The sequence below is a fragment of the Jatropha curcas genome, chromosome 5, assembly GCF_041381405.1.
Source record: "Jatropha curcas cultivar XTBG-Jc1 chromosome 5, XTBG_Jcur_1.0, whole genome shotgun sequence".
Classification (NCBI taxonomy): Eukaryota; Viridiplantae; Streptophyta; class Magnoliopsida; order Malpighiales; family Euphorbiaceae; genus Jatropha; species Jatropha curcas.
The window spans coordinates 3,035,603-3,050,624 of record NC_143155.1 but is presented as its reverse complement, the minus strand read 5'-3'; the positions used below and the strand labels follow the sequence as shown (position 1 = coordinate 3,050,624).

General features: G+C 30.4%; 2 protein-coding genes and 1 pseudogene across 2 annotated transcripts; all 3 read left to right on the top strand.

The window, feature by feature from the left end:
* The first annotated feature begins 5,991 nt into the window (after nucleotides 1-5,991).
* On the top strand, nucleotides 5,992-7,365 carry LOC149496063 (thaumatin-like protein 1b). The gene is made up of 2 exons (XM_089721726.1): nucleotides 5,992-6,131; nucleotides 6,596-7,365. The coding sequence occupies exons 1-2, from the start codon at nucleotides 5,999-6,001 to the stop codon at nucleotides 7,273-7,275; spliced, it is 813 nt and encodes a 270-aa protein (XP_089577852.1). The 5' UTR covers nucleotides 5,992-5,998; the 3' UTR covers nucleotides 7,276-7,365.
* Nucleotides 7,366-9,692: 2,327 nt separating this feature from the next.
* LOC105635471 (thaumatin-like protein 1 pseudogene) lies at nucleotides 9,693-10,511 on the top strand (annotated as a pseudogene).
* Nucleotides 10,512-12,428: 1,917 nt separating this feature from the next.
* Nucleotides 12,429-13,801, top strand: LOC149496062 (thaumatin-like protein 1b). The gene is made up of 2 exons (XM_089721001.1): nucleotides 12,429-12,546; nucleotides 12,959-13,801. Exons 1-2 carry the CDS (start codon nucleotides 12,498-12,500, stop codon nucleotides 13,642-13,644), a joined length of 735 nt encoding a protein of 244 aa, XP_089577127.1. The 5' UTR covers nucleotides 12,429-12,497; the 3' UTR covers nucleotides 13,645-13,801.
* The last annotated feature ends 1,221 nt before the right edge of the window (nucleotides 13,802-15,022 follow it).

Sequence of the window (15,022 nt, the reverse complement as noted above, 5' to 3'; positions counted from 1 at the left end):
CCGTCGAAAATCTCATTATCTTCCTATTCTCACTTTTATTAATAGTATAGATAGATATAGATTTAAGTTAATTACACCTTTAAATTTTTATTTGTAGCTTGTTTAAATTTGGAATTTTTATTTTTAGTCAATTCGGTGTCAAGTCTGACATATCATAACATAAAGATCTGAAGATATTATGGGTCTTGACCAGCTACATATTTAAATGCGATATGTCTTTAAATTAACTTCATTGGAAAAATAACTATTAGATATATTAGCCATATACAAATTTAATAGAAAAAATTAGTCTTTTTTTATAGTTTTTGCAGTTTTAATATTTCATTTTTCATTAAAATTATTTTTTAATATTTATACTTGGATCTCTACATAAATGATTTTGAAAATGGCAATATTCAAATTTAATTTATATAATTAAATATTCTGTAAATGTTAGCCATTATTATGATATTAGACTCCTTTTTTAAATAACAATAATTATGATAAATTAATATTATAACAACAATGGTTACTCCCTTTCCCAAGTTATATGGTTCTATGAGAACTGGGTTTTAACAACATTTACTTGTTGTTCATACCCGTGTTTTGATATTTCTTAATAATAAATTTAAATATTAATTCTTATTAATATTTGTCTTTTCTATTAAATTTTGATATTGAAATATGATTTTTTAAAAATTTTTAGTTTATAATTCATTTTAAATATGGATTCTTTTTACTGTCAATTATAAAATATTAATCTTTAAAGTTTCTAATTAAGTTATATGAGGAGTGCAAGGTCTTAAGTTTCTAATTAACTTATGTGAAGAGTGGAGGGTCTCGAGTTCGAATCCTTTCGACCACAGTTGTTTTCATCAATTTGGTGAGCCAAGAGGAGAGTTGCCCCTGTAATTAAAAAAAAGCTTCTAATTAAGTTGGTAAGCCTTAATATTGATTTTATTTCTAAGAGTGATAATCCATCGTCTTCAAAAAGTCTTTTACAAGTCTAAGGTATATTAGCACTTACATATCCACCTCTTCTCTGGCGCACTTATCCAATGTGGGATTTGCCTAACGGTAAGCTAACATCTCAAGCTAGCACTGCATCTGGTATCAGTGTCGGTTCTTGCTCCTCTAATTGGTGGTGGGACAAACCTCAATGAGGACGTTGTCCCATAAGGGGTGAAGTGTAACATACAACTAGCTTCCTAAAATAAATTTTATAATTATAGTATTTTGTAATAATATTTTTATTTTATTTATTAGAAAATAAAATTTAGATTTAAATAGATAACCAACACCTTATTTTTTCAATCAATGGAATCAAAAACCTTAAAGATATTTTTTTTCAATTCAAAAATTTAGCAGGAGTATTTTGTCAACCCTAACGTTTCTCCTCCACATCCTTTCTTTTGTATATACTAGTTTTTTTCTTCACATGCATTGCATGTTATCATTACTCGTTTTATACTTGTTATTCATTTATTATTATTTTTGTATACTATTAAGTATTGATTATAATTTTTTCTCTCATATTATAAATATGATTTCATATTGAAATTAATGATAAATAATAGTCAAAACAATTTATAAATCACTGTTATCTAAAATCCACTCTAAATATGTGTAATACCACAATATCATCTAATAAACATGTTTCAATTGATATACATGTGTATATATAATCGTTTTTTGCTAAAAGCATGTAATTAACAACCAATAATAATTTATATGGCATAATTGTAATCATCTCACAATCCGTAATTTTAACATATCTCAAGAGCAGCCTCAAGTATTATATTTCTTCCTTTATTGTATTCATTGCATTTACATGTCTTATTACTTGTATCTTCTTCTACCTTACCTTTGCCACACATAATGTTCGAAGTATTTTTCGATAAGTATAATCCTTTTATTTTTTCAAGGTTATGATTTTTCCAAAATGATACCATTTGCTGATATGGCAAGTGCAGCTGCATATTTATAGCTAGATTGTTTATTGTTATAGCTGCAAATTTATACCATTGTTGTTATTGTTGTTCTTCTTATTAAGTATCAAGTAAATTGCTTAGAAAATGGGGTGCATATATAAAATTAAAATTTAAATGTATAATGAAGAAATACAAATTTTTTATTCTAATTAAAATGAAACATCATTATTAAAATAGTATATGAAAGAAAATAAGAAAGTAAAAAAAGTTAAACATAAGAGAAAGCATTGTACTTAAAAGTCATAAAAAGAATAATTTTTAAAGTAAAATTCATAAAAATCATTAAATTAGAAAGAGGCAAGGGAGACATTTTCTCTCCAAAATCTTCAATTTTTCTAATGAGGATAAAACGAAATTCCCAATTTTTAGAGAGTTTCACTCTCCAAAGAGAGCGTCATGTCAATTTCTATGATTCTCCTTTATTATATAATAATAATAATAATAATGACAAGGCAAATTCGCAAGTGTACGAAATTTCAAACAAGTAATAATGAATGAATAGAGTATTATTTCCGCGAGAATTGTATACCAAGTATTAAAATTATGTTAATTTACTATTATTTTAAACGACAATAAGAAGAATAATGGTAAAAATAAAGAAATAAAATAAAGCGATGAAAAAGAACTCAAGCAAGCAATTGTCGAAAAAAATCAAGGATTAAAAATTACTAAGGATTTTGACTTTACTTAATTCTATCAAATTTATTTTATTAATTTGATAATCAAATTTAATTGTTCAAAAATCGAACCAACCTTAAAATCGCTAACAAGTTCTCTTGACGTATTATAGCTATTTTAACCCAGTCAATTACCTATCTTCCGATAACGCAATCAAACATAAATTAAATCATTAAGTTTTATGGTTTTTTTATGAATTCATAATCTAAATTAGTTAACTTATGAAAATCCCCCATGAGTCAAACCATATAGCTTCTACATTAAGTTATTAATCCATGTAATTTATTACATTTTCCATATCAAAAACCTATCTCCCGATAGTGATAAATGAAATAAATTAATTCGGGAAAGAAACTCTGCTGGAAGCATTAAGTTCAATAATAAATTATACCTTGAACAAGGAAAAACAAATCTAATATTATAAATTGGAATAGAAATTAAGTTACATCAAATCCCTAATACGAGAATTTAGTTCGACATAGTAATTAAATAAAACTCAATTAAACTTGAAAATAATTGCATAGTCAATATGAATAATGAAGATTAGAAACATGATTAAGAGTTTAGAAATAAAAACTAGTAAATAAATAGCGTGGACGACTTCATTGATTTTTTACACAGACTTGAATGCTCGAAGTCTTAAAAGAAAGAAAACTAAGAAAAGAGTAGAGCAAAGATCTAAGATCCTTGATGCTTTAAATATTGTACTAATCTCTCCTTATACAGACTTCGTAAGGTGTCTTTGAATCTGAGTAGGAAACTAGCTGAACTAATTAGAAAGAAATATTATTTGAATAGAAAACTGATTTTGTATTGTGTTTCTTCCCAATTAGGAGTCTTCTTTAACCAAATAGGGCTAGAAATCAAACAAGGTAAGTCTTCTATTATTTTTATGTAGCTCCATGCACAAGACACGCCCATGCTTCAATTCTATACAGGATAAATAATTAATTTTAGGACACTTGAATTTTCAGCTTTCTTGGAGACATGACCGTGGCGTCTGATACGGCTAGATCATGTACTTTACTGGCTTGGCTATATTGAGCTTTTAACTTTTAATTTTTGGCTCCAACTTTCTTTGATGCAAATTTTGGCTATTTTCCTATTAAAAGCCTTTCAAAGCAAGTAAATAAAATCCAATGAAATATTTATTAAAAACATAAATAAATCTAAATAAAAATTCATCAAAGTAATTAAAAACTATAAAATCATAATAAAAATACTATAAAAATAAGATTTATATAAAAAATAATATAATGATAATGATAATGGTAGTGATGATTGCTCGACGTGCTTGATGGATGAATTAATTGTTATTCATTATTTAAATATGAATTTATCATTCAAAATAAAACTTCATTTTTAGCCAAAATGAATTCCTAACATAAGCATATCCGTTTTAGGCCTTGTTGTATTGGGCTGCACCGTTAAACTATTGGGCCAAAGCTGGGCCATGTGATGGTTTTGGCTTAAAGATTGATAAATAGAACAATTAAAAATAAAAAATAAAAAATATATTGTTCTTTTAAATTCTAACAAGAAATTGTCTAAGGTTTAAAACTCATTTAGTAAGCTATTGCAAGGATAATGATTCATAAAATTTTCTTTTTCTGTTTAAGTTGAAAATTTGTCCAATACTATGTTGGCTCTATCAACATTGAATTTAAAGCTAGTACCAGTTAGAGGTACCCAACGCAAATGATATTTCATCATATATAGAATGTATTTTCAGACACCATTGAACTACTAACTATTGTTATAGGTTCATAATACCAGTCTTAACATCATAAGAAAGGGAAGGACGTTTACACTTGAGCTTCTGAATTTTATACTGTCAATCACTTCTTCGCGTGGTAGAACTAAGTAAGGGTTTTTTCCCAACCACAACGACAAAGTTAAAACGAAAAACTGAAGCATCCAATCTAAGATAGCTTAGTCTAGTGGTTAAAGTATACTAGATCCCACCATGGTGATAGCAAAATTGAGCCGTGGAATTAGTAATTTGGAAAGAACAATATAATTGCTGCTTAGCCCAAAAAAGATTAATCTCTTATCTAATCTTTAAATGGGAGGTGAGAGGACACCCATCCAAGCTGCTTTTTTACTCCTTACGGTGACCATGCTTTCCCATTGCCAACCTAGATTGTTGAAGCGATATTGAGATATTCCAACAAGAAAAGAATTCTGCACATTGTGAGCCAAATCACAATCTGTTAAACAATGATATCAGGAGTTTCGATTTCCTTTTCGCATGGAGGGCACGCACAATCCTCCAAATTATAATTTTATTGGGATTCTATCTAAATAAGCTTTCCAAACAAAAATATCTATTTTAAAATGAACAAAGGAGACTCAGAGAGCCTTCATAGAAATTCACTTAAGAGCATGTTTAGAATCATATGAGAATCAAATCAATTCCTGACTTGAGCCTACGTGTCCCGGGCCTTATTGTATTAGGGTCTGTTTGGCAAAATTAGATGTTTTGGTCGCTGTTAGTTGTTCTAGAAGCATTTAGTTGTTAATTGTTTCAGTAGCTTTTCATAAAACGTGCATTTAGTTGTTCGCTGTTTCAGTAGCTTTTCATAAACCGTTAAAAGCCAAACCTTACATGAATTAGTATAAAAAATAGCCTTTACCATTTTGACTGGTTAAAACACTAAATATTACTTAAAAAGTTATTGACGAATATAATCTTAGTCTAAGCTGAACTCTTAAAGTATTAGATCAAAAAGCTGAGCTGTGTGATGGTTGGGCTAACAGGCTGATAAATAGAACAATAAAAGAATATATTATTCTTTTAACTTTTGATAAGAAATTGTCATGTTTTGGAATTCATTTGGTAAGCTATTGCAAGGATAATGATTCATAAAATTTTCAATCTCTTTACTTAAATAGAAAATTCCTCTAATACTAAAATGTTATATTTTATGTTTTGGTTTGAAATAGATTCATGTCACTTAAAAAAATTTTATTGAGATTTACTTACCAAACAAGGAGATATACTCCAAAAGCAATATGCACAAGATGCAACTCTGGACTAACCAACTTATTAAAATAAATACTTACCAAAATAGCAAACCAACTTAAATTAGGAAACTAGCCAACTTAAAATTAGAAAACTAACCATTATAGAATGCATCTATTCATTGCTATTTCAAATTAGGTGTATTTTTTTTCCAAGTTTTGATGGAGGAAGATTTGAATTTTGACACCATAAGTTTACTTTTTTTTCTACATTAAGACACACTCTAATGGAAATTATATAGAGGTCATGCTTATAGGGATTTGCTAAACTAATTGCCTTTTGCAACTCTATATATAAGTAGGGATTTGCGTGGCCCTACCTATAAATGAGGGTTTCGTCCAACATAAAACGAATCTCGACCCAAAAAAATTATCTTAAAAAAGGAATTACCAAAGAAGTCTCAAGAATGACGATTGAAGCAATATTTGGCATTTCCTTCATCGTCCTCTTCTTCTCTAGTAAATAACCTCCTTGTTATTTCTTCAAAAAAAAAAAAAAAATCATATAGGTTTGGTTTTCTTGTTTTTTCTTTCTTTATAATCTCCTTTTTTCAAGCAATGATTTAAATATTTTTACTCTTAATCTAACATATTTAATGGTATATATATATATATATATATATATATATATATTATTGTCTACGCTTGATCCATATACCAAGTCAATCCATAAATTTTTTTTTTCTTTTGTTTTTTTTTTTCGTCAATAGTCGGAAATACCATTATTTCAACCAAAGAATTATTTTTGATTGGTTTGTTATATGGATCCGCAATAGACAAATACTTTATTATATAACATCAATGTTTGTTTAAAAGGAAACGAGTGATTGTGATTTTTCTTTTAGAAGACAATGATGATTTACGAGATCCATTTAAAAACTAATGATTTTGCAAGAAATTAATAGCTCTAATTTTGCATGCAGGTTCTCAAGCAACAACATTCACCATCACAAACAATTGCCCTTACACTATATGGCCGGCAAACTTGGCAGGCAGTGGCCCTCAATTGTCTTCGACTGGCTTTGAATTAGCCTCCAAAGCATCATTAACCCTAACCGCCCTGCCACCATGGAGCGGCCGGTTCTGGGCTCGTACCGGTTGCACTACAGACCCTTCTGGCAAGTTCAACTGTGCCACGGCAAACTGTGGCACTGGCCAAGTCCAATGTAACGGTGTTGCCGGAAGTCCACCTGCCTCTCTTGTAGAGTTCTCTATAGCACCAAACAATGGAAGGGATTTTTATGATGTTAGTCTTGTTGATGGCTTTAACTTGCCCATTTCGGTGACCCCACAAGGCAGTGTTGGTGCCGGTGAGTGTAAGAGCACCGGTTGTCCGGTTAATTTGAATCCCCATTGTCCACCGGAACTTGCAGTTACTGGAGTAGGTGGGGTTATTGCTTGCAAGAGTGCATGTGTAGCATTTAATCAACCGCAATATTGTTGCACCGGAGAGTTTGGTACACCAGAGAAATGTCTGCCGACGAAATATTCACTGATTTTCAAGCAACAATGTCCTCAAGCTTATAGTTATGCTTACGACGATAAGACTAGCACTTTTACATGTAGTGGTGGAGCAAATTATCTTATCACATTTTGTCCATGATTGTTTTGGGACTATTTATTTGTAGGCAATAAAAAATGAAAAGTTGGGAAATGCGTTTTTTTTTTTAATAACAGAAAGGAGATTCGAATCTGGGTCTATTGCAGGTCCTATATGCACTTACCAGTACATTATGCTTTTGGTGTAAAAGTTGGAAAATGTTTTGATTGTTTCAATTTTGTGCAAAACATAATATTTTGTGTATCTTCTACTATGATGGTTCAATTTTAAACTCAAATCAAACCAAAATCAAAAGTAAAAATTAGAATTAAACTTTGATCAATGATGTTCAATTGATTTCAAACTAGAATTGAGATTGTGTGCCTAACATAGGTTCTAATTCCTAATTTTTTTAAACCCGAACCAACTGTTTGAATTTATTGCTAGTGGTTCCGATTTGAAATCATTAACACAAAGAAATGAAAGAATTGTGAAATCAAAGAAAAAAACAGTTTATTTTATTATAATTTTATAAAATTAAAATTCAAAATGTTTTTAATCTACAATTGTTTCTGAAATTGAAAACCGGCAATTTTAAAATAAGGATCATGTCAATATATATATTAGTTAGGGTTTGATTTTTGAAACAACTATTTTTTTTTTAGTGTAAACCATCAGTATCCGAACCCTATTACCAAGACCACCTAATCCGGCTTAGACTTAATCACAGTTAAGGTTATCCAGAACCTATTACTAGGTACCATCTAATCTAACTTTGGGTTTAGTCACAGTTAATGCTATTTGGATCTTATTACCAGGGACCGCCTAATTCGGCTAGGAATTTAGTCACAGTTAAGGCTCTGTACCCTTCCCTTCAGGTATATTTAATGAGAATCAAATCCGAGAGCTCTTCTTATATATTTGGTCTGCGTTGCCAACTTAATCACAGCTAGTAGGTGAAGCCACTATTTTTTTGTTATAAGATTAACTTTGCTTCGGCATTTGTGGCCAAGGACGAACCCAGAATGGGCCAAGGGCACAATAGGCTCCGTCAAATTTGGAAAAAAAAAAATTAATATTTTAGTATATTTATTAAAAATATTAAAATCATTTTTTATAGTAGGCAAATTCTCGGTGACTTCGTCACTTTCTTAATTCTTAGTACTATTCAATACAATTCCCACTTATTAATTTTCATCTTTATTTTAGTCACTTTTATTGGCATTTGGAGTTTGGAAAAACACATAATATTTAATTACTTCTACTTCCTTGTGGATTGAAGAAAATTGCTTCTTGTGAAAATGATGAGTTTTCATATAAGACGTTCAATTCTCTAAAATTTTTATCTACAATTAGCCTATAAATTTATTACTTGATTGTTTAATGACTTAGTTCCCCTGCCTTTTGAATCGAAGGAAAAACATTCAGATTGTGTGGACCGAAGGAAAAACATTCAGATTGTGTGGACCGTTAAATGAACACGTAACTGTTGACCTCCTAGTTAAATAAAAGAAAAAAAAAAAAAATGTAATTGCAAGATGAAAGGTTTATTGTTTTTCTAAGTCCAATTAAAGGTGGAAATTTTAATTCATGAAAACCGAAATTAACGGGTGACATTCACCTGCCAGCCGTGCCTAATTAATGTGCTCCTACAACTTTGATTGTGCTTGGAATAATGAAAGGTATATGCACTCAACCATATATTTCATGCCCTTCTGTTCTTTGGAGATAATATTTTAATGACTTAATATATTGCTTCACTCTCAATTTCACGTTTTGTTGTAATTTCATTTCGATTTGTTTTTTATACTAATTTTCATTTAATTTTAATATTTTATTACAATTTCATTCCAATTTGATTTTTATATTAATTTCATCTTCAATTTTGACCTTTTATTATAATAGCACCTTAAATTATAATTAAGATTTAAATTGTAAATAAAAAATAAATTCACTCTTGATTTTGAACTTGGATTAACTTCATACATTTATGTGGATGAGAGAATTTAAATTAATATTAAGGACAATCTCTATTATTATTTTTAATATTTTTAAATTCTTTCTGTTATTGATAATAAGTAATATTTAAAAGTTAATTATTTGATAAATGAACTCTTTTTTTTTTTAAAATTAGTATATAAAATTAATTATTATTTCTGTTGAAAGGGCCATGTTTAAATACCACTCTTGATCCAAATGTAAAAATATATATAAATATAAAAATTTAAAAATTTAAATTTTAGAGATTTGACAATCATACTCCACTTTTATTCCATTAAAAATTTCCGATACACATTCTTTTTTCATTCCATCTTCATTTCTCTACAAGTCTTCAACTGAAAAAAAAAAAAAAATGAAAAAAAAAAAATACTATAGCTAATGCTAATGGAAAACAACTTATTTAGTCTACCCCAAAGCATACGTCGTCGAATTTTCCAATTCTTGGAGGCTATATATACCAATACATTCCCTTCTAACTAACCATTCCAAAAGCAACAACTGGCTTTGAGTTAACAACAAAAGCAACCGAATCTCTAGATGTTCCAGCCCCATTCACCGGAAGGTTTTGGGGCCGAACAGAATGTTCTACCGATTCAACTGGAAAGTTCACATGTGCAACTGGCGAATGTGGCTCCAGACAAATTTCATGCAACGGTGCTGGAGGAAATCCACCGGTTTCTCTTATAGAATTCACTTTAGCAGAAAACGGCGGTAAAGATTTCTACGATGTTAGTCTTGTTGACGGTTTTAACGTGCCAATGGCAGTCTCTCCACGTGGTGGCTCCGGTGATACATGCATTCCTGCTAGCTGTGCAAGAAATATGAACTTCGATTGCCCTAACGACTTAGCTATTAAAGGGCCGGATGGAAATTCTGTGATTGGTTGAAAAAGTGCATGTGTAGCATTTAATCGCCCAGAATATTGTTGCACAGAAAGCTTTAATACGCCAGCTACTTGCAAACCAACGAATTATTCAATGTTTTTCAAGAATGGGTGCCCTCAAGCTTATAGCTATGCTTATGATGATTTGACAAGCACATTTTCTTGCATTGGTGGAGCTAATTATGATATCACTTTCGGTCCATGAAGAAAAGGAAGACTGCTTTGCAATATTTCGCAAACGAAGACTGCTAGATTAGATTCCGCAAGCCAAAAAGTCCTCATGATTTTGCTTTCACAGTTACACCAGTGGTAGCAAATTGAACGATCATTTATAGTTTTGAGTTTTAATTTTCAGTCTCATCTCACGTAAATTGAGTTTGAATTTTTTAATAAATTTGTTAGTTTAGAGGCTGAATGCTTGCAGTATTTGGAAGATGAATCTCACATGAATAATACTCCATTCATCGCATGAAGATAAACTCATTTCTATTTTCATATTAAAAAGAAGTAATTAATATTGTTTGAACAATAAATTTTACCTACATTCTTTCAAATTTAGCCTTCTATTCATATTAAATAGTAATTTTGATAAAGATCAGAGTCGAAAAATTATTGGCAACCGAACATACTAATTAGTGATATATGAAAGAATTAAGAAATTAATTGTACCTTTAAAGAGGAGAATGACTTACAATTTGAGACAAATAAAAAAGGAAAATAAGTCTCCTTTAGAAAAACAATTGGATTTTAAAGAGAAAAAATAAGTTGATCCTGGACTTGTAGTCGAATTAATACATGAATATCTTTATTTTCAAAATCTAACCATGAGATCCTTAAATTATGATTTATTAACATTTTGATCCTATTGTTTAAAACAGACAGAGGGACTAAAGTGTTAATTGAAATCATAAGCAGATGATTAAAGTGTTAATATAGATTATAAATTAGAGATCTAATAATTAGTTTGACTATACTTTGGAGGCTGATTTCTCGATCAATTGATAAATAAAAGAAGCTATGTTGGATGGAATGACTAACGCGTTAATGGAATTATAAATTAATGACTTTATAGTTAGTGTCTAAAAATAAAGATCCTTATATATTAATTTAATAATAACTAAGAATGCTAGAGACCCAAATGCCCTGTCTATCTGTTTATGGAAGTCCAATTTGGTCCTACAATTGGTGACATTCACCAATCAGAATTTATGGGTGACATTCACCAATCAACTGTGCCTAATTTGGTCCTACAATTGGTGTTGTGATTGGAAATATGCATTCGAAAACACGCAGAAATTTCCATATCTTGACCATTTCTCCTTTGCAGATAAGATTTTAATTCCCGTGAGATAATTGTAAATGGGTTTGTGGTGGTGTTGAGTCTATTGACTTGTGTTTGTGTGGCTTCTGCCTTCTGTTATGGGTTAAAGGGTAATTGACTTTTTTTTTCTTTTTTTTAGAAGAATTTCATTAAGGATGAACAACATAAATATATGAATATTGATGAATGATTTTTCTTTTTGTGTATAGGAAGTTTAATAATAAATCATTCTAAAAAAAATGCAATCTTATTTGAAATATCTGATCAAATTGATAGAATATAATACCTGTGTCATAGGTGGCTGCTTGATTCATTTGGTAGATATTTATGACCACTTTCTGACTCTATAGTCTTTCGACAAGTCCGACTTGATTACTTTTTAATTTTTTCATTTTATGAGAGGGAATATCTTTAACTTTTTTTACATAACCGCCTAAAGAATAAAATATTATAAATAAAATCACCATGACGATGAATTCTAAGATATGGGGAACACTAATCCCAAAATATGTATAAGACTAATTCCAAGAAGGCAACAATAACTTAAATCTATATTAATTTTCATCTTGAACTTTGACTTTTTATTGTAATAGCACCCTAAATTATAATTAAGATTTAAATTATAAATAAAAAATAGATTCACTCTTGACCTTGGGTTTGAATTAACTTAATACATTTATGTGGATGAGAGAGTTTGGATTAATAGTAAGGACGATCTCTATTATTATTTTTAATATTTTTAAATTCTTTCTTTTATTGATATAAGTAATATTTAACAGTTAATTATTTGATAAATGAACTTTTTTTTAAAATTAGAATATAAAATTAATTATTATTTCTGTTGAAAGGGCCATGTTTAAATACCACTCTTGATCCAAATGTAAATATATATATATATAAATATAAAAATATAAAAATTTAAATTTTAAAGATTTCACAATCATATTCCACCCTTTTTCCATTAAAAATTTCCACACTTATTTATTCTACCTCAAAGCATACGTCCTCGAATTTTCCAATTCTTGGAGGCTATATATACCAATACATTCCCTTCTAACTAACATTCCAAAAAATTCAACAATGAAAACTCTAGCCCTCTTGAGCCTTACCTTCACTTTTCTCTTTTATGGTACTTTCTTAATTTATTCATCTGCAATGTGTAGGTGCGTGTGTGTGTGTGTATATATATATGTATAAATTCATCTTATGCGCATAACTTATCACATAAAGGCACCTTTTTTTCTTGACTACCAAGAGTTTCAACCACAATGGTTGCAAGGCATTTCTTATTTTAAGTGTCTTTTTCTTCTTCTTCATTAGAATAACAATATATATATATAGTTAACATCTGCTATAAATTTATAATGCATAAGTAAATTATTAATTTTCAATTTTTTTTTGCTAGTATATATAGAAAAATTATGAGGTGGAAAATAATTAAACATACATTTTAGTTACATGTATTTATGTATGTACACACATATATATAATCTTTGGTTTAAATTATTAATATCTAATCATGCAATGATGTACAATTGTAGGAGTTCACCCGGCAACAATAACTTTCACCAACAATTGTCCATACACAGTTTGGCCAGCAACCCTTACCGGTGGTAATAGGCCTCAACAGTCAAAAACTGGCTTTGAGTTACCAACAAAAGCAAACCAATCTCTAGATGTTCCAGCCCCATTCACCGGAAGGTTTTGGGCCCGAACAGAATGTTCTACCGATTCAACTGGAAAGTTCACATGCGCAACTGGCGAATGTGGCTCCGGACAAATTTCATGCAACGGTGCTGGAGGAAATCCACCGGTTTCTCTTATAGAATTCACTTTAGCAGAAAACGGCGGTAAAGATTTCTACGATGTTAGTCTTGTTGACGGTTTTAACGTGCCAATGTCAGTCTCTCCACGTGGTGGCTCCGGTGATACATGCATTCCTGCTAGCTGTGCAAGAAATGTGAACTCCGATTGCCCTAATGAGTTAGCTATTAAAGGGCCGGATGGAAATTCTGTGATTGGTTGCAAAAGTGCATGTTTAGCATTTAATCGCCCAGAATATTGTTGCACAGAAAACTTTAATACGTCAGCTACTTGCAAACCCACGAATTATTCAATGTTTTTCAAGGGTCGGTGCCCTCAAGCTTATAGCTATGCTTATGATGATCCGACAAGCACATTTTCTTGCGTTGGTGGAGCTAATTATGATATCACTTTCTGTCCATGAAGAAAAAGAAGGTTGCTTGACTTTGCAATATATCCACAAATAGTGTTTGGATTAATTAAATAATTCAATAAAAGCAAGTAAAGTCTTCATGTAATAGAGAGAATGAAATATTTTTCTTTCTAATGCAATATTAATATCTTTTCTTTTTCTTGATGAATTATATTATCTATATATAAATTATTGATTGTAATTGGTATGTTTTCCCCCTATCTTGGAAATTTTTCTTTTCTTTTTTTTTTTTTTTTGAAAGGCAAAAGCCAACTTCATTAAGCAACATCTAGAGAGGAAATAACATCCGGAATTGTTTCCCAAATTGTGAAACGGGGGAAACGAATCGAAGCACGAGCTAAAACATGTGCTGCTCTATTTAAATGTCTACCAATCCATCTAACTCTAGTGTTAGGCCTAGCAACAAGTAAGGACATGCAATCTTGAATAATAGACCCAAAAGAGGAGCACTACAAAAAAAAAGCGCCAATTTGCGACCGATTTTTGCGACCGACTCAAATCGGTCGCAATTTTGCGATCGACTTGCGACCTATGGACAAACAGTCGCTAATTGTAGCGCTAAAAATTCCCGCGAGTTTATTTTTCAGTTTGCGACCGATTTGCGACCGATTTTGCGACCGATTTGCGACTACGTGTTATTTCGTCGCAAAATTGCGCGCTTCAAAATTAAGAATAAATTATGCGACCTATTTGCGACCGATTATTTGCGACCGATTATTGGAGTCGCAAATCGGTCGCAAATCGGTCGTAATTTTATTGTGAAGTAAAACGACATCGCATAGTTAAAAATTGCGACCGATATTAATTAAAAATTTTAGGGTTTTAAACGCTAGACACCCTCCTTCTTCTTTCTTTCTTCTCCTCCTCCTTTCCTCTCCTTCGTTTGCAGCGCCGCTCCAGCGCCTCCTGACACCATTCCAGCTTGCCTGACACCGCGCCAGCCCCTCCTAACGCCGCTCCAGCCCCTCCGGTCACTCCATTGCTATTTGGACACAAGTTGAGGTATTTTGCGATTTTTTTTTATTTTTTTATTTTGCGATTTCTGTGTATTTGGACATAATTTTTGGTATATTTGTTTGTGTATTTGATAGTTAGATTAGGAATTAGGTACTGTTTTTATTATTATTATTTATTATTATTATTATTGTTACTGTTGTTATTATTATTATTATTATTATTATTATTATTGTTACTTTTATTATTATTATTATTATTATTGTTACTGTTATTATTATTATTAATATTGTTACTGTTATCATGAAAAGGTATCATTTCTAGTATATATAATTTGTTCAGAATTTATTACTTTACTTGAATTTGTTTTTTTATTTTGGATTTTGTTCAGGTAAAAGCAAAGGGCACTTTGATG